General features: G+C 33.5%; 1 protein-coding gene across 1 annotated transcript in view; it reads left to right on the top strand.

The window, feature by feature from the left end:
• The first annotated feature begins 4,733 nt into the window (after positions 1–4,733).
• LOC123694435 (GTP-binding protein Rhes) overlaps positions 4,734–25,584 on the top strand; it is a 41,167-nt gene continuing 20,316 nt past the window's right edge. Inside the window, exons 1-2 of the mRNA XM_045639874.1 lie at positions 4,734–5,279; positions 20,194–20,387. Coding sequence (XP_045495830.1) covers positions 4,888–5,279; positions 20,194–20,387 — 586 coding nt within the window. The 5' untranslated portion in view covers positions 4,734–4,887. The remainder of the gene's footprint in view (positions 5,280–20,193; positions 20,388–25,584) is intronic.

The raw sequence follows: 25,584 nt of genomic DNA, 5'->3' as shown, positions 1-25,584 counted from the left end.
ATCCCACGTGTTTCTTGTCATTAACTGCTAAGCACCCTCGAGTCGCGTTACATTTTATGACACAGCCATTAAATCCAATATTAACGGCTAATCACGAAGATCTGATGTCAGCAGCTGCTCAGGAACATACGATTGATATAACATTTTAATAACAGCGTGTTATCGGTTCTGCTTTATGTTATTTATAGTTTCCTGTTATAAAGTTTACTTAAATCTTTGTGAAATAATTGGTTTCAATATCTTCCAAACTATTGACTCACATTTTATTTTTCCCAAATTATAAGGATGTTCTTTGTAAACGAAGATTGTTTTGGTCGATTCTTGGCCAAAATAATGATTTGTCTGTCAGTGACTTTCAATACAAAGTTCACTTAACTGGATAAGGTAAGGTAAGTATTAGGTAGGTACCTATTTTATAAAACTGTACCTGGGGTTAAAGATAAAAAGGTTTCTTGCTTATACAGTAAAAGTTTATATAGAAGAACTTGAGATAGTTGACAGTTATAGCAAATCATAATTTTGTAATTTCTCCCTGTCACTCCACGTACCGCCGCGTAAAAAATTGTCTTTTTCATTTGTATATTAAAAATACGATACCTTCCACCTTCGCTTTTCTTAAACGGTTATCACAAGTAGTCGTATCACAGAGTTTTCACCCAACCCACCGTCTTTTAAAAGTTGCCATAAAATCATAAAAACCGTTACGCTCAACGCCCGATGCTCCCAAATCGTCTTGTAGCATAAACATTTTTATTTCAAGCAATACCACAGATATGTTCCAACGATTTTATTATCTATCACCTGTTTTTATTGAACATTCAGTAATTCACGATGAAATTCCCCGAGGCTGCGGTCGTATTGGACGGGGTTTGCGCCAAAACGACCCAATTAAAACTTGCGAACCCGCCACGATATTTGATTTAGCCACACAATGTTGTCAGCTTACAATATTGCTGTTTTGCGTCAACGGATATTTGGTTGAGATTTGGGAAGTTTGAATGTTGCCTGTAAATACTATGTAATGCAAGGTCAGTTCCAAGTATGGATGCAAGAGTTGATGATTAAGGATTAAGTTTGAATGTATATTTTATAGAAGTGTTCATAACAAACTTCGACGATGGTTTATAGTTTTGTAAAAGTTTAAATATAATATGTATGTAGAAAGTCTCGCAATTCTTTATGCAAATTTTTATATTAGTTATAAACAAAACTAATATCTACTTTATTATTTTCCATTCCATGTACCATTTTCTTACATTTTTATATAGTGGCAACCCCCGATAAAGCGCTATATCAGTGCGATTCTATATGAGATAGATTTCTAAATGTAATTTCTATAATGCTAAGTAAAATGGCTGTGTCCTAAGGCTGTGTCATACCGGTGAACGGAGATGACGTATTTATAAACCTTCCGTTTCTGTCATTTTGCAACGCAATAAACTATAATATATAATATAATCTTTATTTATTTCTTCCTTTTACAATACATATTATACATACAGGCAACATATACAAGGTGTAGAAAGCTGGTGCCTGTGGTAGGTGTAAAACCTGTAATACAGGTCACCAGGTCTCCACCACTCGGATGAACAGAACATTAAAATTAAGCCAAAGAAAGAAACTATGTAGCTTAAAAATTAAATTACTTTAGTTACATTAGCAAAAAAATATAAAAAAATAATACAAAAAAAAATAATAATAATAAAATTAAACATGCAAAAGTCTACCCGGATGAAGTGTGAGTGATTGTGACGAGTGAGTGAGTGTGTAGTGTGAGTAAGTGTGAGTGAGTTTGAATGCGTGTGGTAAACATCTGAAATCTTAATTTGAACGAATTAGATAAATGAGTCTAAAAAGGTCTCAGTCTCAGCGTATGAAAGTCCCTGTAGCCAGTTATCAAGTAAAATTTTCAGTTTGTGATAGTTTAAAGAATGTACAGATAGAATATTTTGGAGTTTATTATAAATGTAAGGGCCAAGAAATAAAAAGAATCTGTGACTGAAAGAAGTATTTAGTCTAATTGTCGGAGCTAATAAATAATTGCGACGCTCAGTAAGGGGATTGTAAGGAGTAGAACTGTGTTGTTTTATCGCGATTTTAAGAATGTTTTGTACACTATTTTTATCATTATAATATAACTAGCTATGCTATGCGCTTTCATCCGCGGATAATCTCTTCTATAGCTCATGTATATGATGTATAGGTAACCTTTATTATTGTAAAGTTTAATCCAAATCCCCCCAGCAGTTTATTTGTGAAAGAGTAACAAACAGACACATATAGTACCTACATCCTCACCTCACATACTTCCGCATTTATAATTAGAGATCATGCAATTACCTCATAATCATAATTAAAGAAACAAATTACCTTAATATATTTAATCTAGTGGTAAAAATGTCAATACAGATAAAAAATACTTACAGTTTCTCAGCACGTGGTTTCTATTACATAATATAATAATGTTTCCCATATTTTGTTATATCTGTCCATTTCTAGACCAGCGGCTATCAACAATCGAGAACAGTTGAACCGTGAATGTATGGGACGTTCCGATACAATGGCCATCATGTTTATCTAGATTATATTATATACAACAATGCTTTAGAAATTAAACCTATAAAAGCCATCGTCAGGTTTTACTTCCCTAAAGTAAAGATAAGTGAAGAAGCTTTAAGTTTTCTTCGCGACCTTTATTAAAAGGGCAGCATTAGACAAATGGAAAATAAACTGTTCATTTTTATTACACCTGTTTACCTTTTCTAAGTATAAAAGGCAATCTTATCGCTTATCTGCGATCCCTTTCAGCTTATCTCAAGTTTCTAACCATAATTTGTTATTGGTATTAACAAATTTGAGAAAACAATTTCAAAGGCGGGTTTTATTCTATTAAATTGATATCTTTTGTAAATGAAAGTTCCATCAGTACTTAAGTAATCCGTTTATATAGTTTTATCTTAATCTAAACCTGAGTCACTTAATAAACATTAAATTTTGCGCAGTAATATTTAGCTTGTTATAAGTTCTGATCGTCTGATTACTTTATTAGATATAAGAAGAAGGCTTAAAAATGGTCTAGTCTATCTTGAAAGATTGCAATTAGGGATAATTGCTAGGGATTCGTCCCTTATTAAAATAATTAATCAGCAAAGTCTATAATTAGAATATCTAAAGTTAAGAGTACTGAATTATCTAATGTTAAGAATTAGATTATTACATGTAAAGGATGTTGATAGGTATGTAGCGCGCGTAAACAAATACATTTTACTTATATGCGTGCAGGTACAAGTTTTACTTTGAAATGGACTTCAGCTGTTGACTGTACACGTTTCAACATTCAGAAGAACCAATAAATATGTACATAATGTAATTTTCGAATATTAAAAAGGAATTTCACATCGCATCGCCAAAAATCACATTCATGTACCGTTTTAATTTAAAAATAAAAATACAAATATTCCGAACGTAGTACGCAATCGGACGGAATTACCATACAAATATCAGATTTCAAATTAAGCCGTATGTTTTAAACACAAACAAATTTAAATGAAACGCTCCTACTGCTGCAAAAGTTAATACGGTTTCGGAATTATTTTAATATGAATTCCATTTGCTGAGTGTAAACCTTTGTAATATATTTCTCTAATATTTTCTGCTTGAATTTAATGAGAAGAAAGAGACAAAAATAATTTTAATTTCAGTACAACAATAACTTAACTATCTAACGTAAAAAAATATGTATAAAAAAATAGTTATCAGATACCTACAATTAACAATCACACCCAAGTGCATATAAGATTTTATTTAGATTTCTTTACATTCCAAACACTTTATTAATTTAATAAATTAACATCATTTAACAGATAAGTACATAACTCTACCTCTAGCTATGACAAAGGTGACACTAGTAAATTTAATCTACACATTTCTCTCTTTTGCAACATTATTTCTAAATTCTAAGAACTCACTTTTCCCTACTAAAATCAAAATATATTAGAGTCTAGTACCTCTTATATAAAAGCATTTACATACACAGAGACAAGATTTCCCGGAAAGAAATGAATGAGAACTTAGGTCCTACTTATTGAAGTTTATATGAATACGGAGGTTAATCTGAAGACACTTTTATTTCATGAAAAAATTACCCGAGGTTTCAGCTTGAATAGGGCTAATAAATAAGTATTTCATATTGATTTGGGCAAAACGCAGGTTGATGATATTTTTTGGTAATTTCTCTTTTTATAGAACACTGCATCAGGATTTTAAAACTCAACAATCATATAATTTGGTTTCGCAACTTGGTTACAAATATGAAAACAATAGGTACATTTATAGTATACGTATAGTTTACGTTGTTAAAAATTCTAAGTTGTAACGATTAAACTAATTTATGAAAGAAATTAAAAGTATAAAAATTCTTCGCATTTTTATCTTAATTAAGTATTGAAATGACGATGAGGTTTTTTAGAGTTCAGTATTTTTTCAGGCAATCGGAACATTTTTCTTGTTCATTTTTATTTGAGTTAATTAGACTTTTCGCTAGGTACAGCTCTGTGAAATGGTTTCTGGAAAACTTATTCAAGCACTTAATTAACTTTTCAAATAGTTATTGCACTTTGAAAATCAGGTTTGCAACGGGGCCATTTCAAGCAATATGATAATTCTTAACTTTTATTTTATACCTATTAAAAATATCTAATTTATAATTTTTCTCGTGTAGAATATTTCGTAGCTCGAACATAAGTATTACGTACCTATTGATCCAGAATATATACCTTGTTGAGTCTTGAATTACGTGAATATAAAAGTGAAGAAGTTGATCAAATATGATATTCAGTGCCAAGTGAAAAACAGAAAATGCAACCGTGACAGTGCTAAAATGAAAACATGTTGAACGGGACAACAGACCGCGGGACGCTATCCCTCCAATCCTCTCCATCCAAGGTGTCACCTTCTGGAGTGAAAGCGACGTCCAGTCCAGTGAAAGCATCGCCGAGCCCTGTAAGAGCGTCACCAAGCCCTGTTAGGGCGCCTACTTCTCCTTTAAAGTCGTCTTTATCGCCTGGTGGAAGACAAAGGTCGCCGAGGAAATGTCAATTCGCGGCGCCAGCTGAAGATTCCAGGGATAAATGTGGGACATCGTGGTTGTGTCGACGGGGTGCTGGAGTGGACGCTGGGGATACTACCGTAGAATCTCCTGGACCTAGCACACCGATACCGCAGAGCTGTGAAGAGGCAGCCCCTCCGCCTAAGAACTGCTTCAGACTTGTTATGTTAGGGTAAGTTTGAGTTCATTAAACTTAAAGGTCGTATCATATACGAGAAACCGAAGGCACATGTCACCAATTTTCTACCTTGCTGCTTTAAGTATAGTATATTGATAAAATTATGTCGATTATTATACAGAACTGAAACGTTGAAAATCCGGTTCGTTCGTTCCTGATAAAAGATAAAAAACATACAAAAATAAACACACTTAAAATGAACACTCAAATTGAACATATCTACCTCAATCAACTTCTGAAAACTATGAGAAGTAGATCTTTGGTTTGGGTCTCATTATTTAACAAAATTTCACCTACTAAACAATTTATATTGTATTTCAGCTATCGTTACAGAAAAGAGCTTATATAATCTGTGGGGAAACAATAGATAAGTGGCTCTTCTAGCTTGTTCATAATAAATTACCTCATGTAAAATTAATGGCACAAGCGTCATGTTCATCGAAGCACTTGACCGCATGTTTAACAATATTATTAATAGTAACAATATCAATATGAATTATTTACCTTCGTATAACATTTCTAAATGAATAACGCATTTGCAGTCGCAAATTGGCAGTTCAACTAACTTGTACATCTATAATAATTGTCATATAAACAAAAAATACAAACAAAACAAGGATTTTGATTTACATTGATAATAACTCGTATTAAGTTTGAAAAACTAACTTTGTGTAGCGAAAATTTGATTTTCTCATACAAATTGAGAATATGAAAGATCGTGTTCTCGATGAGAACCTAACAAGATACACAAACTTGTATCGATACTTCAAACTGATGTATCACGCAATAAATCTAGCCATCAACACGCTAGGCGAGGGACTAAATTGCAAATTCCGTGTCACACCAGCATTCGAGATTACCTACATCTGGGAGCTTACTCTAGATACTATCGAGATCTTATTCAATCGAGTTTGGTTCGAGTTGGTGAATTGTTACTCGGTTGTATAGAAAACTAAGATTAGTTCGAGTGCTGTGGTTCAAAATGAAATTATTCTCGATCGAAATTTTGGTAAGTATACTTCCAAAAAAGGTACAATCTGGATATAAAACACGAACTGGTTGCAAAGTATCTAATAGTTCCAAATCGATATTAAAATCGCAATCGAACAAAATCCAGATCGATTGATTTCGATCTTATTTCGGTGGTAAGGCTCCTGATACTATGTTATACCCACTACCATTGGCTACGTTTTGAGAGTGATTAAATCGTACGAGGCTCTGCGTCGAATGAGTTTTGAGAAATGCGCAATATGAGGGCAAATGCAATTTGTATCGTACTTTATGATATTTACGACTTGCGGTGTGAGCGGTTGCATGAAAGAATTAGCATGCAATGCTATAGGTATAAATAGCATTGGACATTCAAAGAGAAAAATGTACGAGAATTTATACAACTGCACATTTTCACGACTTGATTGTAGAGGAGTTATGTGTTTTTACTTTTATTGTGGTTGCATTCTGTGTATTTATATTGCTAATTACTTAGTAAACATGTAAAATATGAACTATTTAATTGAATACAGAAAAAGTTATATAAATTATATATAAAATTCTCGTGTCAGTTTTCGTTGCCATACTCCTCCGAAACGGCTGGACCGATTCTCATGAAATTTTCTGTGCATATCGGGTGAGTCTTAGAATCGGCCAACATATGTATATTTTTCATATGTACCACGGGCGAAGCCAGGGCGGACCGCTAGTAAATTATATTTGTTACAGATGTTTAAATATTTAATCATATTGTCCTGATTGTGAATTTAGTAGGGGATACAATCAGACCAAGTAATAGGATAACGTGTCAAAGAGATTAGTAGATGTTCGATATCGTATAATTGTATGTTTCGCAGATGTTTCCACATAACACGTGTCGTGTATTTCACTAGGAAAATGTGAACATATATTATTGTGCTATTAAGAGCTTTCACAGCTTTGTTTGGACATAATCTTTTTCTTTAAAGGTTATTGCACGCCTCATAAGCGAAGCGTTGAGATGGGTACTACTGTCACTTCGCGCAAAACATCTGATTTTTCAAACTTAAAATGTCTTTATGTATCATACATTGCACTTGTAAGATAATACATACACACACATATTAAGAAAAAACACTATTTTTAACATTCATGATATTTTTGATGTCATTTTTGTTATTTAAACTAGTTAAAAAAACAGTTTAAAAAAGTTCTGTCTTGGACGTCCGTGTGTCTGTATGTGCGGAGGAGACCGAAATACTTTACTAATCGAGTCTTTTTTTTTCTCTTACGCTTGAGTATGCTCAGGAATAGAACCCTTTCATTTTTCAGGATCTGATTCGATGTGGTTTAATTGTTATTAAATAAACAAAAATAATAATTAATAAATAATTATTAAAAAAAATTATTTTATAAAATTGAACATGTAGAAAATAAAAAAACTTTCATGTGCAATTTTTGGGAAAAAAATAAATTTTACAACCTCAAAATACCGTTCTGATTACGGTATAGAGACTCGAAGAGCTGGCGCACACGTGCTACGCACATGTGTTGAACGGTACTTGGCGCCAGGCTCTATCGAGCCTGTTAATTTTCAATTTAAATTACCATCTTATTTAACAGTAGTGACACCTTGAAAGATCTTGAGACAGTACAAGAGCATTGGCACATGAGAACAAGTGTATCTACATACTTATATTATATACACCTTTATAAATAATCAATTTTATTGTAAAGGATAAGATTATGAGGCGTGCACTTTTGGATTTTCCAAACTTTTTCTTTCTTTTGTAGGACTAACAGACACGTAGTAGTACATACTTATTATTATTAGAAAAGAGGATTAAATTTTGTTCTATATTTAAGTTATATAAACCAAATTTGGTACATATCAAGAGGACCTCAAGATAAACAAGAACCTTAAATTTCATAAATACAGATTAAACAGTTGCGTAGATATTAATATCCAAAAATCGCAATTTTTAAGACTGACTGACTTATAGACATACAAAACCTAACCCACTTCCAGATAACCTAGAAAGTTCAAATTTTGTAATCAACTAGGTAATAGTGAGTGTACAAAGGAAAAAATCAGAAAATACTGAATTTATTTGTATTTAATTTTTTTTTCAATGACATAAATTTTGTTTGTATGGAAAAATGGAAAAGTTTAAAAAAAAAGAAAATAGTATATTCACCTTACTAGTCTTAAAAAATAGCTCAAAACTAATCAGTGGCCGAAAAAATTTTTGAAATCCATCAATAAATGACTGAGATATAGATTATTGAAGTTTACATATTTTAGGACGAAACATCTGTAGATATTCGAAGCGCCTCTGACATCACACTCACTCGCGCTAGTATCGCTAGGGCCATGGGCGTAGCCACGGTGGGGCAGGGTGGGGCGCTTGCCCCACCCAGGCTTTGACCTGGAAGGTACCTAACCAAATCTAAAAATTGAATTATCCAGGTACTAACTACTAAGCTTAATATCCGTAAGAAAATTCACACTCGATTCTCGAAAGTCGACAGTCGACACAGAAAATGAGACCAAAACATTAGTATTATTTACCTCTACAATGACTGATTAACAAATAATTGTCATACGCCCAGCGACCAAACGGCTGAAGATAGGGACACATTTTGGATCTATTTCGTGATGTGGTAGGTGAACAATAAGGTGTTTTGAATAAGAATTACACACGAAAAAAGAAAATAGCTGAGGCTTCTATGTTACATAAACTGTAAGAAAAATGAGTGTAGTACAGTTAGTTACAAAACTCAAAAAAATATGGGCCTTAGAAAAAAAACTTTCAGAAAATATTACACAGAATAAAGTGAGTGTTATAAAAAAGTTTTCAAGGTAAAGAAGATGCCATCGCAAATGCCATCGCAAATGCGTTCGCAAGCGCGTTCGCAAGCGCGTTCGCAAGCGCGTTCGCAAGCGCGTTCACAAGCGCGTTCGCAGGCGCGTTCGCAGGCGCGTTCGCAGGCGCGTTCGCACGCGCGTTCGCAGGCGCGTTCGCAGGCGCGTTCGCAGGCGCGTTCGCAGGCGCGTTCGCAGGCGCGTTCGCACGCGCGTTCGCAGGCGCGTTCGCAGGCGCGTTCGCAGGCGCGTTCGCAAGCGCGTTCGCAAATGCCATCGCAAATGCCTTCGCAAATGCCTTCGCAAATGTCCTCGCAAATGCCCTCGCAAATGCCCTCGCAAATGCCTTCGCAAATGCCTTCGCAAATGCCCTCGCAAATGCCCTCGCAAATGCCCTCGCAAATGCCCTCGCAAATGCCTTCGCAAATGCCTTCGCAAATGTCTTCGCAAATGCTCTCGCAAATGCCCTCGCAAATGCCCTCGCAAATGCCCTCGCAAATGCCTTCGCAAATGCCTTCGCAAATGCCTTCGCAAATGCCTTCGCAAATGCCTTCGCAAATGCCTTCGCAAATGCCTTCGCAAATGCCTTCGCAAATGCCTTCGCAAATGCCTTCGCAAATGCCTTCGCAAATGCCTTCGCAAATGCCTTCGCAAATGCCTTCGCAAATGCCTTCGCAAATGCCTTCGCAAATGCCTTCGCAAATGCCTTCGCAAATGCCTTCGCAAATGCCTACGCAAATGCCTTCGCAAATGCCTTCGCAAATGCCTTCGCAAATGCCTTCGCAAATGCCTTCGCAAATGCCTTCGCAAATGCCGGCGGCACAGCCGCCGGCCGTGCCACCGGCATTTGAGGTTCGAAGACCTGGATATGACTTTGGGTACATACAGTTGCTAGTTACATATTATTTTTTTATTGTTGCCCCACCTTGAGCCCATGGCTAGCTACGCCCATGGCTAGGGCGGATTACTTCGATTGCATGATTTCTTTATTCAAAACTGTTATTAAACGTAAAATAAAAGAAAATTGTAATAAAAATATTGCCTTTATTGCTCATACAGTTAAAAATAATATATATAATTTTACATATTCACATTTATTTATTCTTTATTTATGAGTGTTTAGTTTAATTTTAATTTCAGTGTAAATAAATAAATAAATAGTTAAATAAAATCTTTATTTTGCTTTAAACATGGTATTCAATGGTGATACAATTATATTAATAAAGCACAAACATGTTTAGCCAATACAAGCATGCAAAAATAATTACCATAAATGGTGTAATGGAAGAAGGCTTCGTCGAAGGTCGAAATGATTTAATTTGCGTAATATTAATATGAGTGAAACATCTTTAGGCGCGTTTAGAGTAAAATTTCAAGATCGCGTCATGGCAATACCGTAACGTCGTGGAGTAAGGCGACGATTCTTCTACAACGATCTTTGCATCTTGGTAATAGTGTGTGTACAAATTCACGCTGGATGTTTAGAAAATCATATAATCTAATAAACAGAAAACGAGTTTAAAAAATTGCAGATAATGACGGGGCAATGTGCGCTGACATTCATAACATACAATAAAATATAGAAAATAATACTAAACAAACCATACAGAGAAACCGCAAGAAAAAAAATCGTATATAAAAAGTATTATATTTATAAAGTAAATCAAATTTGCAGAGTAATTTTCTGTACAAAAAGTAATGATATCCCACCAAAAACATAAATGTAAAAATTGGAGCCGAGTTCAATCGTTGACTTAATTTGCCAAAAAAAGAAATGAGATCTAAATGTGTGCCAAGTTCTGCAGACAGTCCAGAAATTTATTTACAAAGATGTATTAAGTTCTTAGGTTGAGTGAAAACTCAATTGTTTTATTTTCCCTTAGAGAACAATGTTTATTCCAAAATATAACTTTTTTAATTTGAATAATATAATTATTTTCACAAAGCAAACAACTAATGACCTATTGAACCCCATAATTTGATGAGGCTAGTTTTACATACTGTTTATATTTTGTGAGGTTCTAAAAACTAGCCTCATCAAATTATGGGGTTCAATAGGTCATTAGTTGTTTGCTTTGTGAAAATAATTATATTATTCAAATTAAAAAGTTATATTTTGGAATAAACATTGTTCTCTAAGGGAAAATAAAACAATTGAGTTTTCACTCAACCTAAGAACTTAATACATCTTTGTAAATAAATTTCTGGACTGTCTGCAGAACTTGGCACACATTTAGATCTCATTTCTTTTTTTGGCAAATTAAGTCAACGATTGAACTCGGCTCCAATTTTTACATTTATGTTTTTGGTGGGATTACTTATACAAAAACGTATTTTACCAACATGATAAATACAATACGTTATTCATTTACTTTCAGTCGGGCGTAAATTTTTAAAGAAACGTTCATGGATGGTTCCATAATATCGTGACTTTGTAAACAAAGTAAATATTTAAGTAGATAAACAGACCGCGGTTCCGAGCGGCTATTTTTAAATTAGCACGACTTGAATTGCGCATAATAAAACCTCTTAAATGTTATAAAAGGGAGAGATAAAATATAGGTAGTCGATAATAATTGACTGACTTTATATCCAACTAGCGGTCCACCCCGGTTTCGCCCGTAGTGCATATTTAAGTTTTCTCTTTATAAGAACCATCCTCGTACCACACCCCGGACACTCCATACAAAATGATTGTTTTGACAGTCACACTGTAGAGACTGCAAATGTGTGTGTTAACGCTTTATGGTTGGCACATTTGTGACTAGCGTAAAAAAAAATTCGCGTTTTTCTGATGAAATACATCCGTAAACAGCACAATATTTAACCATTTTCTACGAAAAACGATAATCACAAATCCAAAATAATAAAATTACTTTATGTCAATTTGATTAATGTTGTCAATCTTCGTTGCGTTTCGTCTAAGACGTCGTTGGTATCGTCCTTGCGGGGAAATGGGTACCATAACATGTCTGATCGTGCGGGGTGAGGTAAGTGTTTAATTTTGGCGGGAGGCGGAGAGTGTCCGTTCTGTAGCGTTTAGCTACTATTATGTATTCTGTGCTCGTACTTTAAAATCGGTTCACCCGTTCTGGAGCTTTGCGCTTACCAACACATTTAGAAATTCAATTTTATTTTATAGAAGATGATTATCTTTTGAAGATTACGTAAACGCACGTAATCATTAAACAAACAAAATCTATACATATAATAAATCTGTAGAAGGGTCAATTCTGTACATTGAAAATATTGAAAAAATAACTAGCAGGGGGTGTTACTGGATCGATACCAAACCCAAATATGTGATAAAAAAAATTTTTGTCTGTCTGTCTGTCTGTTGTCTGTCTGTCTGTATGTGAAGACATCACGTGAAAACTAATGGTTCGATTTCGATGAAACTTGGTATAATTATACCTTATTGTCCTGGGCGTAAAATAGGATACTTTTTATCCTGGAAAAATACGTAGAAAAAAAATTAATCTCAATTTTTCAGTTATCCATAGACGTTGTTCCGTAGTAGGTACCGCGAACACACGTTGCGTATTATTATAGACCTAGCCGTATTTGGGTCCAATAGATATTTATAAGATGTCATTGTCCGAGTTACTCAAAATGGAGAAATAAACCATCCACGCAAAGACCGACATCCGCGCGGACGGAGTCGCGGGCGGAAGCTAGTAAGTAATATAAAAGTACCTAATTTTATAAAGGCTTAGAAACTGTCAACGGCTAAATTCACAATACACATAACTATTAATTAACACATTCTATTTGTTTATTTTATTATATAATACGGTCCGCCTCGGCTTCGCCCGTGGTACATATTTCACAATAAAAGGTAGCCTATGTTCTTTCACAGGGTCTTGGTCAAGGTCTTGTTTGTCTGTGCCGTGTTTTATTATATGTGTATTTCATCAAAATCGGTCCAGTAGTTTATGCGTGAAAACCATACACATACATACATAATTACTAACCTTTCCTCTTTATAAATTAGTATAGATAATACAAATAAATTAATATTTAATAGCTAATTTATGGGCTTATACGAATTTTCAGAATAAAATTAAGATTTTATTATTAAAATGAACCTAAAAACAAATTAGAGTGAATAAACCAACCGAATTCTTGTCTTTATTCGATGTATTAGGTATTTTTACTATCCTATTATATGTTTGTTACTCTTTCACAAATACTACTGAACCGATTACAATGAAATTAAGCACACATATAGAGGGTAACTTGGATTAACTATCTGTTAATTATCTCGGATAGGTTTTATCCGGAAATCCCACGGGAACGGGAACTATTCGGGTTTTTCTTCGGAAACGCGGGCGAAGCCGCGGGCGGAAAGCTAGTATTTCATAATACAAAAGTTGCATACATTTATGACAGCATAATTTAATTTCTAAGTAGTTTAAAACACTACAATCTAGCAAATACTACATTTACAAAATACATACATGGCTGTGGCATAGGTACTACGTTAATGTACCTTAAAACAAATTCAGTCTTTATTAATTTCCTCAAAATCTTCACTGACGTTGATTAATTGTAATTAGCTTTATTTAAGTGGAAACGAAGTCAAGAAATCTTGAGTATTTAAAGGCACGGTTACTCAGCACTTAATTGTTATTATGAATACTTCATAATAACGAAATACATAGTTATATCCATTGTTATATCCTACATTCTATATCTATAGTTATGTACACTACAACAACTTGAATAATAAAAAAAATATATAGTGGAATTGAGAAACCCCTTCTTTAGTCGGTTATAAGTTTACTTATTTATTTACAACGCAAACAGATAAAAACACGACTCATGAAATTATATTGTAAAGTTGAGTACTTACTTTCGTAAATTTCCAATATGCGGGTTCATTCTTGTAAATTACCTATAACTCTACAAAATGCCTAAAAAATCGTACTTTAAGCCTAAAATATTGCGAACCATTAAAATAATACTGTACTAGTACGATAATGAATGTATGTATATTTTAAAAGGGCTACACTGAAATCAGCGTTGCAATTTGCATTGCAATAATATGCCGAGTGGAGGCCTTGCGCCACAATAGCTCCACACCTAATTTACTTTATTTCCTTAATTTCGTTATTTTTTTGGTCATCATGAATCCTGTACTATTTCAAACATGGTTACACGTATATAATACTACAAAAATATAACTACGGTCTACAATCACGATGAAGACGAAAAACATGTCACGTTTCTTTCATATTATAAAGACGAATGATTGTAAGTAGATATAAATTATAAATTATTTTCTACTTTTTCTTTCACTTGTGTAATAACGCTCTTACCTATAACCTACTCTTTTCAATTAAGCTATCAGGTCATATCAAAACTGCATTTTAAAATAAGCCATTGAATAGCACGCCGAGAAGCAATTAGCGAGATAGTCGGGCCCAGGCCTGTGATTAGCTCCGTACTGAGATGGGATGGCTAATAGAACTCGATATGGCTATATGATACAGAGACGGACTTGAAACACTAGACACTTAAACGTAGTGGGCCCTCTTCACAATGGGCAGTGTTGGGCGAGTAGAAGCAATCATGATAGTGTAGAGGGCCTTAATGTCTTTGATCGGTCGTCATTGTTTAAGTTTATTCATAATCATTGTAACATCCTTCGTTACGTAACATTGAAAAAGTAGTTTTTTTTACAATCATAAGCACACTAACTTATCGATATCAGTTAACATTTACTCGTTATAACTATTTCCTACATTGAGTTTAGTTTTATTTGGGTATGTTCCTATAGAAAAGCTTTTTATTCTTTAATTATCGCCTTGAAGCACTTGACTTCAATTATATACCTCTCGACCTACCTCTGTTTACAGCTTTAGCATTGAAGCTAAAATAAGAAGTAAAAGACTTGATTCAAAAGTTCAATTTATAACTCTTGTTGAGTTAGTATTATCGGAATTATTAAGTAATTGTTTGTCAACGTCAGAGACAATAAAAGTAATAACTTTAATTTCAAACAAAATGCTGTGATAAAATGTCCAGCAAATTAAAATTAATTTATATAATTATTATGCATTATCAACTTTTTATAAATTTGCGTCAATCCGGCTCTGTCCACGATTAACTTTTTATACGGTTAGAGAAACTTATTAAGTTAGAAGATTGCTCACATTTTAAAAATGTATCACGTAATATTCTTGCCCTTATTGAAACTAAAATAGTGCTATAATACCAAAATAGGTTTTTTAAATTGAATTTCACAACTTTTAATATTAAGAGTTCATGTTATTTCTTTAGTATAGACTATAGAAAGCCTATCAAATACTTATCTATACGATTCGTCTTATCTTATTTTATAGCTTGTTCTTTTAAGTTTTTAATAATAATTTGAGTAGAAATTTCCTTTGATAAGTATTATATAGTATTATGATATAAATATATTATAAAGATGATGTATTTTAATTATAATGCACACAACATATTGCATTAAAAAAGTAGTAATATACAAGGAAGGTGATTTATTCAGCCATAAACCCCATCACTTAACCTTTTTGCTGCGCTCGGCGAGAGGGGCTTAGACAAAATTAATTTACTATGATAATGCTCGGGTAATATTTGTCTTAGAAGACAGGGGTCAAGTCCAAGGGCCCAAGTAAACACTTGCAGACCTCTTTAAGGCTGATTTATTAAAGACGTAGCTTGATAACCGTGTGTATAAACTTGAAAGTACATTGCTCGTAATAGTTATGACCTTTGCCCCTTTATATTACCTAATGAAATTAATGAACAACACATCAATTACACTGAATGAATCAAATTAAAAGCCAACTATGTAGTAACTTTCACTTTATCTCTTGAAAGAATAAAATTTATTTTCAGTCTCTTGCTGTTCTGTTTTTATTATTTTTTGTCCTTATAAGATTAAAATCTTAATTTTTTAGCCGTTGTTATGTGAAATCTATAAATGTTTCGTAAAATAAATTAATGAGTAAGGTCTACATTTTACTTTCAAATTATGAAACAATTGACTGTGTAAGCTAATAAGCGGATTACAGGAATTATTCTTTCTATATTGTCTTTTTGTCTCCAACAATTCATATCAATACAATCACGTAAAGATTTTCTCTTTTTTATCCGTAACAAAATTTCAGTTCAAGTCGTAAAAAATCGTTCAGAAATAAAGAAAAACAAGCCTTAATAATGAACGACAATCTGTTGGAGGCTCTTATAGCTGTTATTTGATGCTATCCTTGTTAAAAACATTCTTGCGGTTGAAATAAAAATAAAAGTGTACTTGCAGTACAATAAAGTATTTTATTTCACTTTCCAGTGATGTGGTCATTAGTAGGTACATTTCACCTCTATATGTACTTTTAAAATATATTTTTGCGTTGTGCACATGTACAAAGTGTACAATTTGGTGTGAGTTTTGAATGTTGTTTTGAACGTTGAGCTATTTTTATAAGTACTTGTATTATTTGTCTTATTTATTTATTTTATTAATCAATTCTTTATTGCACTTAAAGAGAATAAAAAAAATACAGACACTTAAATATAGCTTAAACTAAGTACAAATGGCGGTCTTATCGCTTTAGAGCGATTTCTTCCAGACAACCTTTGGTACAGTAGAGGAAAAAGTATAAAATAAAATAAATGGGTAGTGCAAATCTTCTTAATCAAAACATAAATAAATCTTTATAAATCGAGAAATTATCTTTCTTGTAACCTTTTATTCTATTCCAAGCAGTTAACTTGTTTTATTGTAATTAAACTAAATAAGTAGCTTACTTGTTTTTTAATTAAACTATTTTCTTTTCTCCCTGTTGATTTGCGTTGATTATATGAAGGTTAAAATCTCAAAATATGTAAAATACAAACTATTTCTTTTTTTAATATTATCTAATATGATATGTTTCCATTATCCATATTCAATTTTACCACATTGTTGATACACAACGCTTCCCATACAACTGGGTCTGTTATTATCTATTCTATACCGTTAGTGTCTCATCCTATGTTTATCTACCTGAAGCCTGAAGGAAACTTGGAATTGGCCATTAATATTCATCACATATGCATACGACCTTTACTTATTTTCTGTAAATGCATATATTGTGTCTCTTGAGCAAATAAAGCAGTGTTTTTCTTTAAATAAGTACCAGGCTTGTTTTTATAATATTTTTACGATAAAATTATAAAATAAAATAAAATGTTTTACATATTAATTTGTATGTTTGTGTACCTTCGAATAGTTCAATTTGTATATAGGTTCTCCACTAAACACACAGAAATCAAATAAACAAAAAGTTATTTTATGTTCTCGATTATTTATTTTGAACCTCAACAATTCTCCAAAGGTTTACAACAATAGAAGCAATTTGAAATACCAACAATAACAGGAAGAAAACGAAACTCAGAGGGAATGCTCTTAAATTTTAAAGCGAAGTTTTATCAGAAAGCAATTACCCTTCTATAGAAGTTTTAAAGTTTGAGAATATTATTTATTTTTATGGAGTCGCCTGTTACAATCTTTGTTAAGAAAAAAGTTCCATTTGCTTGTGAATTAAGTGACTATTATTATAAGAGGTTGAATTGAAACTTCGCTTTTTGTTTGTATTTTCACAGTTTTAATAAATTTTTTCATTGATGTCAAACTTTATGATATTTACAACAAAGATTTTAATTTAAAGATAAATTGGCTTATACACAGATAGTTTTAAATTGATTTTAACCAAGACAACAAAAGCTCTGCAATTTGCATCTGATAGGTATGAAAACTAGTGGTTCCGCCAACATAATACCTACTTTTTTATTTATTTACATTGTTTTTGTAATAGTTAAAATATCCTTAATTGATGTGACTAGAGTTTTTGTTATAGTTATGTTATATAGATTTAATTACTTCATTTGAGCGAAAAGTTGAGTGGGCCTTGTGAATTCTTAAACTGTTGTCACGTAATAAAATAAAATAAATTCGTTTATTTTCAGGACACCTATACCTAAAGAAATAATATTTTGTAAAATTCTTTCACCTTAAAAATAAACTGCGAGAAAAACTTGTAAGAGATAGGATGCCTTTTCGCAAATTACATCCTTAGGGAAAATAAAAAATATTCGGGTGCTGTTCAAGATCTTTTCCAGAATGTCTATTGCCAAAAAATATTTACCTTTTTAGGTGCGAACAAGTACCTGTGGGCGTAGTTTTATTTCTACAGGAGAGGGAAAAGATACGCAAAACTTTTTCATAGACATTATTCTTTTTATATGTAAACTCGTTCTGATTTATGATTCTACGCTGTCTTGATATTTTTGTTCGCGGTTTTAAATCTTACGATGAGATTTTATTTATTTTTAATTTGTTTTTTTTTTCGATTAGCTAATCGAAGATGCTAATATAGCTATTGTTTATTTATTGTCAAATTTTCTTTACATGTCAGATAGTGAGCATAAGAATAGGTGTTGAGTATCTATGTAGGATCTACAGAGAATTAGAAAACTTTTCGTATAACAGCTTGGGAACTAAAACAACTTCCGCAAATTAACTCATTCGAGGAAAGAGAGATGACTCATTTTACCAAATCAACCTAGATTCATTAGTAATTACTTTTTGGTTGATTTAAACCAAAAACCAAGGCTATTCAATGAAAGTTTCATTAAAAATCTCAACAGTTACAAAACCAAGCCAGATATTGACTTACAATAGTTCAATAAATTAGGCTATAAATTGAAAACTCAACAATTCAAAAGGTAAACACGAAATCAGCGGAAACGGTCATGAATTTAAAAAGGTTAAAGATTTTATTTGATTCTCGATAAAATTGTACATTGTACAATTTTCTTAAACTGCTCCCAAGTTTCTTGTTAGTATAAATGAGGTTTAAAAATGGTACGAAGTCCTTTAAAAATGGATAGGTATTTTCTTTAAAATAGGTAGGTATTAGTTTTCTATCTAACTTTAATTATATTTTATAGTAGTAGTTTTTTACTTTTTAAATTATGTATTAGCTCCTAATTTAACCACCCAGAAGACCGTTCTGGTGCTCCAAGCGTAGCAAGTCGAGGGGACTACTGAAAACCGGCGCCTCTCCTCTAATACGGAGAGGCAAATGCTGAGTAGTCCACCTAATCACGAATACGATATTAAGATATTTGAATGTATTTAATGTATTTTAAGATTTAATTTTTTTCCATGTAAAGTGTTTAGTTATAAGTCAAAAATTTGTAAAAGTATTTGTGATTAAACGTATTTTCTTTCTTTCTTTCTTTCTAGATATTGTTAGGTAGGTACTTATTTTTGTATTAGATACTGAAGCTTTATTTTTCACTCGCTGGGGTTACTTTTGCAGGTATATTTTCTTTTTATTCATAAATTATTTAGCTTACAGTTTTTTTTTCACATAACATCGTATTTCAAGTGACTCAACCTACCTAACTATATTTTTTACAGTTTACTTATCCTTTAAAAGTGCATTGCTATTATGTCATTCAAACTACATCGAGATTGAACCATTGACTCTTTTGAAAACGCAGGGGATGATCAGACATCACACATACCTATTACGTACTGTCGGTTTAATTTCCTCATAGTGATGATAGGAAATTGCGCTACCTTCAACATTTTATACTTAACAATTTACTTGTTACTAAAACCACAGAATAATAACGAGAAAAACATAAGTCATTAAAAACATACTTAAATACTGTTCGGTGCATACATCGGTACTTAAATATTGGGTACTTATATAGCTCTCTACAAATACTTTTTTGGAAAATAAAATTGTTGAATGTCATAGGATATGTGCCTTCGGATTCCTTTTTTAAATCGAACTCATTCTTCAAAATGTAGCTACGTCTAGGAACTTTAAGGATGAAAAATTCCATGAATGATCGAATTTTTCATCAAACCATTCCTAAATAGCTATTTCCCAAAAAAGAACGACCAAAATTGTTTGTCTTAAAAAGTCTCCCATTTCGCTGTTGTACACTTTCATAAACAAAAGCTGAAACTAAGTCGGTATTATGTCAGAACGTTATTAAGTCCTAAAGTTGAAGTTGGAAATTCTAGTATTTAATAACATTTTGCAGGTCAGCTCGGGTTGGCAAGACGTCGCTCGTGTCTCGGTTCTTAGGTACCAAGTTTGAGGACTGCTACACGCCTACAATAGAGGACTTTCATCGCAAGCTTTATAGAATACGAGGTGAAGTGTACCAGCTGGATCTGCTTGATACATCTGGGAACCATCCATTCCCTGCTATGCGACGGCTATCTTTTTTAACAGGTTAGAACATTATATTTATGTACTTACTGTCTTTAATCTATCATTTAGGAAAATATTTTAATTTATGGCATTTTACATGCAATTTAAATAAATATTTCGGGACAATTTTCACACACGGCACGATCTGATCCCATACTAAGCTTTCGCTTGTGTTATGGAAACCAGATGGCTGATAAACATACATATATAATTTTAAATCGTCGCGCCTTACGGTCCACACGTCGCGTACAGTCTTTTTTCATGTAACTTACTTTTTACTCGCAAGTTTATAATTACCCCACATAGTCTCAGTTATCACTTATCACAATCGTTAAAGTGCTACAACAATCCTTAAAATCAGTGCAGTATAAATAAAGTAATATCAACTAAGTGCAGTTAAAAGTTATAATTTAAACGCGTTGCTAAGCCGATCACTCGCTGAGTCGCTCCGCTTATGACTCACCGCTCCGCTTGTGCGCATGACCTCACCGCGTGACTGTGCTTACACACTGTGAGGCATACTGACTGTACTGTACGTGCAAAACAAATTAATAAGTGATTTTTGTAAAATAACTTGACTAAATAATAACCGATTAATAAATAAACCATCTATTTATACGTGATAAAATAGTGTATAATTAATATTGTGTCATAAAAACTGAATAATGTCTTCTCAAAAAAACTGCTCAGCCTGCCTTCTCGCAATCAGAGATAAAAACTATTTAACCTGCGCCTCAGAGAATTGTGATAAACTATTTCATCTCCTCTGCGTCAGCCCTACGGCTTTAACAACAGAACAAAAGACGCGTTTTATATGTCCTAATTGTCAAGCTACATTAAAAAAAGGCGGGGATAACTCAACAACCCCGGTGCGCACTTATGCAGTGGAGGACAATATAACCAAACGTAAGAAAATCAGCAAATTTAGTAGCCCGCAGTCTGGTTCTATGGCTGCCGTTCAACCAGCTGGGTCTCTTGACATGCAAACTCTTGCCGAAGAAATGAGACTGCTCCGTCAGTCCATGTCTAGTTTTAAAGTTGACTTGGAAAGGGTTGTTACCACACTGAACAATTACCAGGCCCAACTAGAAGGAATTTCTGCAAAAATTGAAAGCCAAGACGTGAAAATTAAACTTATTGAAGATAAGTATCGTGAAAACGAAGATCTCCAAATAACTATATCCCAACTAAAACAACAACTCGATAATAAATCACAATCCATGCTTACAAAATCTATAGAAGTGATTGGAATTGAAGAAATGCCTAACGAAAATCCCGTGCATATTGCTCTAACCTTAGCTAATAAAATTGGTCTAAACATGTCAGAGGCGGACCTTGACAGTGTTTCTAGATCTGGAACACGCAGACGGCTAGAGAAGACCGATAGCAATATCCAGGATCTTACTGCTCCTCGACCGCTTACGATCCACTTTACAAGAAAAATAATGCGCGACGAGTTTTTAAAATCCGGTAAATCAAGGAGAAATCTCGTGAGCAAGGATATAATTGGTCAAGGCCAAGAAAGAAGGGTATACATTAACGAAAGGCTCACAAGGGATAGAAGACTGTTGTTTCGTGAAGCGCGTAAATCAGCCATTACCCACTCTTTCAAATATTGCTGGATCAAAAACGGAACTATTTATTTTCGAAAATATACAGGGAGCCCTGCAATTCCAATTCATTCCTATGATGACCTCCATCGGATCTGCCCTCCCAAGTCAGACTAAAAATATAAATCTAAATAGTAAGATAACTCTAAGGAAACCAATCCATGCGTACATTCCTGTTTTTACTTTAAATTTGATATTCTTCTTTTTTGTTTATTTTATTAGTAATTCAATGGTATATTCTACACTACTACAGATTATTCTTAAAAGCAATAATTTATTATTTACAGTTTTACTAGATCCAAATTTTTATAGTCTTTTATTGTATAGATACTTTTGTCTCAATTTTTATAATGCCGATGAAGATAAAAATCGGAGCTTGTTTACTGTACTAATCTTTTGTTGGTTGATTATTGAATCTGTTGTAAGCTTAAATGTTGACACTTTATTTACACTTCCATGGTTATGTGAAAATGCTATATTTGTTGTTGTTATTTGTACACTGTTGAGTGTCAAGCCCTGTATTAGTTTTAATTGTTCCGTGGTGTTTATGGGTTTTAAATGGTTGGTGGTCTTGAATCTGTCTCTGTTTGCATCACACTTTGGTACTATCTCATTCTTAGTTATGTATTATCTCTCTATGGTTTGCTGGAACTTAATTCTCTTTTCAAATTCATCTAACTATAAAAAAAACATAATAATGATTGACTTACGAGTTATTCAGGACATAGATAGTTCCAGTAATAAAATATGTCAAATTAAAGATTCACCAGAATTCTGCACAGATATTCTTTTTCATTCAGACCTCAATGTTATTGCAACCAACATAAGAAGTCTTAATAAGAATTTTGACAGCTTTTTAATAACTATGGCTCGTACCAAAATTGAATTTGACGTTATAATTCTAACCGAGTGCTGGCTGACTCCTCATTCTATCATCAACCAAATGAATAACTATAACTCGTTCCACACGTCAAAGCATAGTAATAGAGCTAGCGGAATAGTGATTTACGTAAAAAATAATTTAACAGCTATAGCAAGGGAACTCGAAATTACCGATTGTGTAAACCTATACATTGAAATATCTGATTTCTTTTCAATCCTTGCGGTTTACAGATCACCCTCTTTAAATCCAAACCTTTTCCTTCAATCTTTATCTCAAACCTTACGTTGTCAAAAAAACTTTCCTTGTCACATCTTCACCGGAGACATAAATATTGATATACTCCCCACATCACAAACACAAGATACTTCTTCTGAATATCTTTGTATCATGGCTGAACTAGGTTATGAAAGTGATATCAACGTCCCTACTCACAATAAAACATGTCTCGACCATATATTCACTAAAACTCAACTCGATAAAATCCCAATAGTTTGTAAATCAGATGTTACCGACCACGATCTTGTTATGTTGGGGATTAGTAACAGTAAACATAAAATCTCGAACTCGAAACGCATTCATAAAAAAATAAATATAGACGCCGTGAAGCAAGATCTTCTTCTGGTGGATTGGAGTCAGGTCCTTAATTGCAATTCAGCATCAGTTGCAGCCGAAACTTTCATGACGAATATTACCGACATCATAGGAAAACACTCTAGTATGAACATAATCAGCCGTTCTAAAAACACTCTAAAGCCCTGGATGACTCCAGGTTTAATCCGATGTGGTAGGCACAAAGACAAATTACATTCCGAATTGCGAAAGGACCCCGAAAACCCCATAAAAAAGCGAATTTTCTCACGCTACAGAAACTTTTACATCTCTCTCTTGCGACGTCTCAAAGATGAATTCGACAGCAAAACACTTTCTGAAAATAAAAATAACCCCCGACCTTACTGGGAAGCCATAAAACGCATAGCACATTTAAATAGCTCAAAAACTTGTTCTTCTGGCCTTTTAAATATCAAAACCGATCCTCTTGAATCGGTAAACATTTGCAACAATTATTTTTCAAATATCGGTCAAAATCTTGCTTCTTCAAAGCTAAATCAATTGAATACCACAGAAGAATCTCTTGCTTCAAACTTCATTCCATCGAATTCTCCGGTTGACTCGTTCTTTTTGAACCCTACGGACGAAAAAGAAGTCCTGGACATCATTAATGGTCTTTGTAGAAATAGCGCACCAGGATACGACAATATAAATAATGATTTTATAAAAAAGATAGCGAGCTGCATATTGTTACCCTTGACATCAATCATTAATCTCAGCATGTCATCAGGTGTTTTCCCGGAGGTATGGAAATCTTCAATTATTACCCCGATACATAAATCTGGTCCCGCTTCGGAACCTAGTAATTTTAGACCAATCTCTCTACTTCCCAGTTTTTCCAAAATTTTGGAAAGATGTGTAAACAAAAGATTGGTCTCTTTTCTGGAATCACATAACCTCCTAGCTGGGCATCAGTATGGCTTCCGTAAAGGAAAATCTACTGAAAATGCCGTCTCTGAGTTAGTGAACACAATAAGCTCTTCCCTAGACAGCGGGCAGGTATGTGTTGGAGTATTTCTTGATTTGAGTAAGGCCTTCGACACCGTCTCAGTTCCAATCTTGATTAGGAAATTGGAAGGTGTTGGTATAAGAGGATGTGCACTGGATTGGTTCAGAAGCTACCTTCAGGGAAGAACGCAGCGTGTGAGAATTAACTCGTACATTAGTTCGCCAGATCGCGTCACGTTTGGTGTTCCCCAAGGGAGCATTCTCGGACCGATCCTCTTCCTAATATACTTAAACGATCTCATTTCTCTCCCTCCTACCGATGCAAATATTATATGTTATGCAGACGATACTGCGATTTTATTTCATGGCCCAAGCTGGGCTGAAGTTTTTCATAAAGCCAAAAAGGTATGTCCCAAATTATGTTGTGGCTTAATAATAATCTCCTCTCCCTCAATGCTACCAAGACGAAATTTCTATGCTTTCATAAAACCAGGGCAACAGCTCCTAAATCTCTCCCAAAATTTTTCATTCACATGTGCGGTAAATCTACTCACCACGATAGCCGTGGCAGCAGCTGTAATTGTGATCAAATTACCAGGTCAGATTCTATAAAATACCTTGGTGTTATACTGGACGAAAAACTTACCTTTAATGAGCATATTAACGCCATGTCAACTCGAACAAGACGCCTGATTTATATAATGAAAACTCTCAGAACCAAAGTCGATAAACACCAACTTATGACCATATATAAAGTATTATGTCAATCATTAATAACCTACTGCATTTCTGTATGGGGAGCCGCCTCAGCCTCGGTTATTATCAAACTAGAGAGAGCTCACCGTTCCATTTTAAAAGTTATGCTGCGAAAGCCCCCAATCTATCCTACAGTGTCTCTCTACAGGGATGCTAATGTTTTAAATGTTAGAGGACTTTATATTTTACATGCAATCATCTCAATGCACAAAAAACTCTTAAAATCTAACTTTTACTCCAATACATCGAAACGGCTATTAAGAGCACCAACCCCATTGACCAAATGTTTCTTTTCCAAACGTTTTCAAAATTTTATGTTCCCATACTTGTATAACAAATTCAGTAAACTTGTTAACTTCCGGCAATACACATTACTCAATATTAAATCTAAATTGATAAGCATTCTAGTGTC

Source organism: Colias croceus, chromosome 9 (genome assembly GCF_905220415.1).
Source record: "Colias croceus chromosome 9, ilColCroc2.1".
In the NCBI taxonomy this organism is placed as follows: domain Eukaryota; kingdom Metazoa; phylum Arthropoda; class Insecta; order Lepidoptera; family Pieridae; genus Colias; species Colias croceus.
The sequence above is the reverse complement of the archived record's forward strand: the minus strand, read 5'-3'. Positions and strand labels throughout refer to the sequence as shown.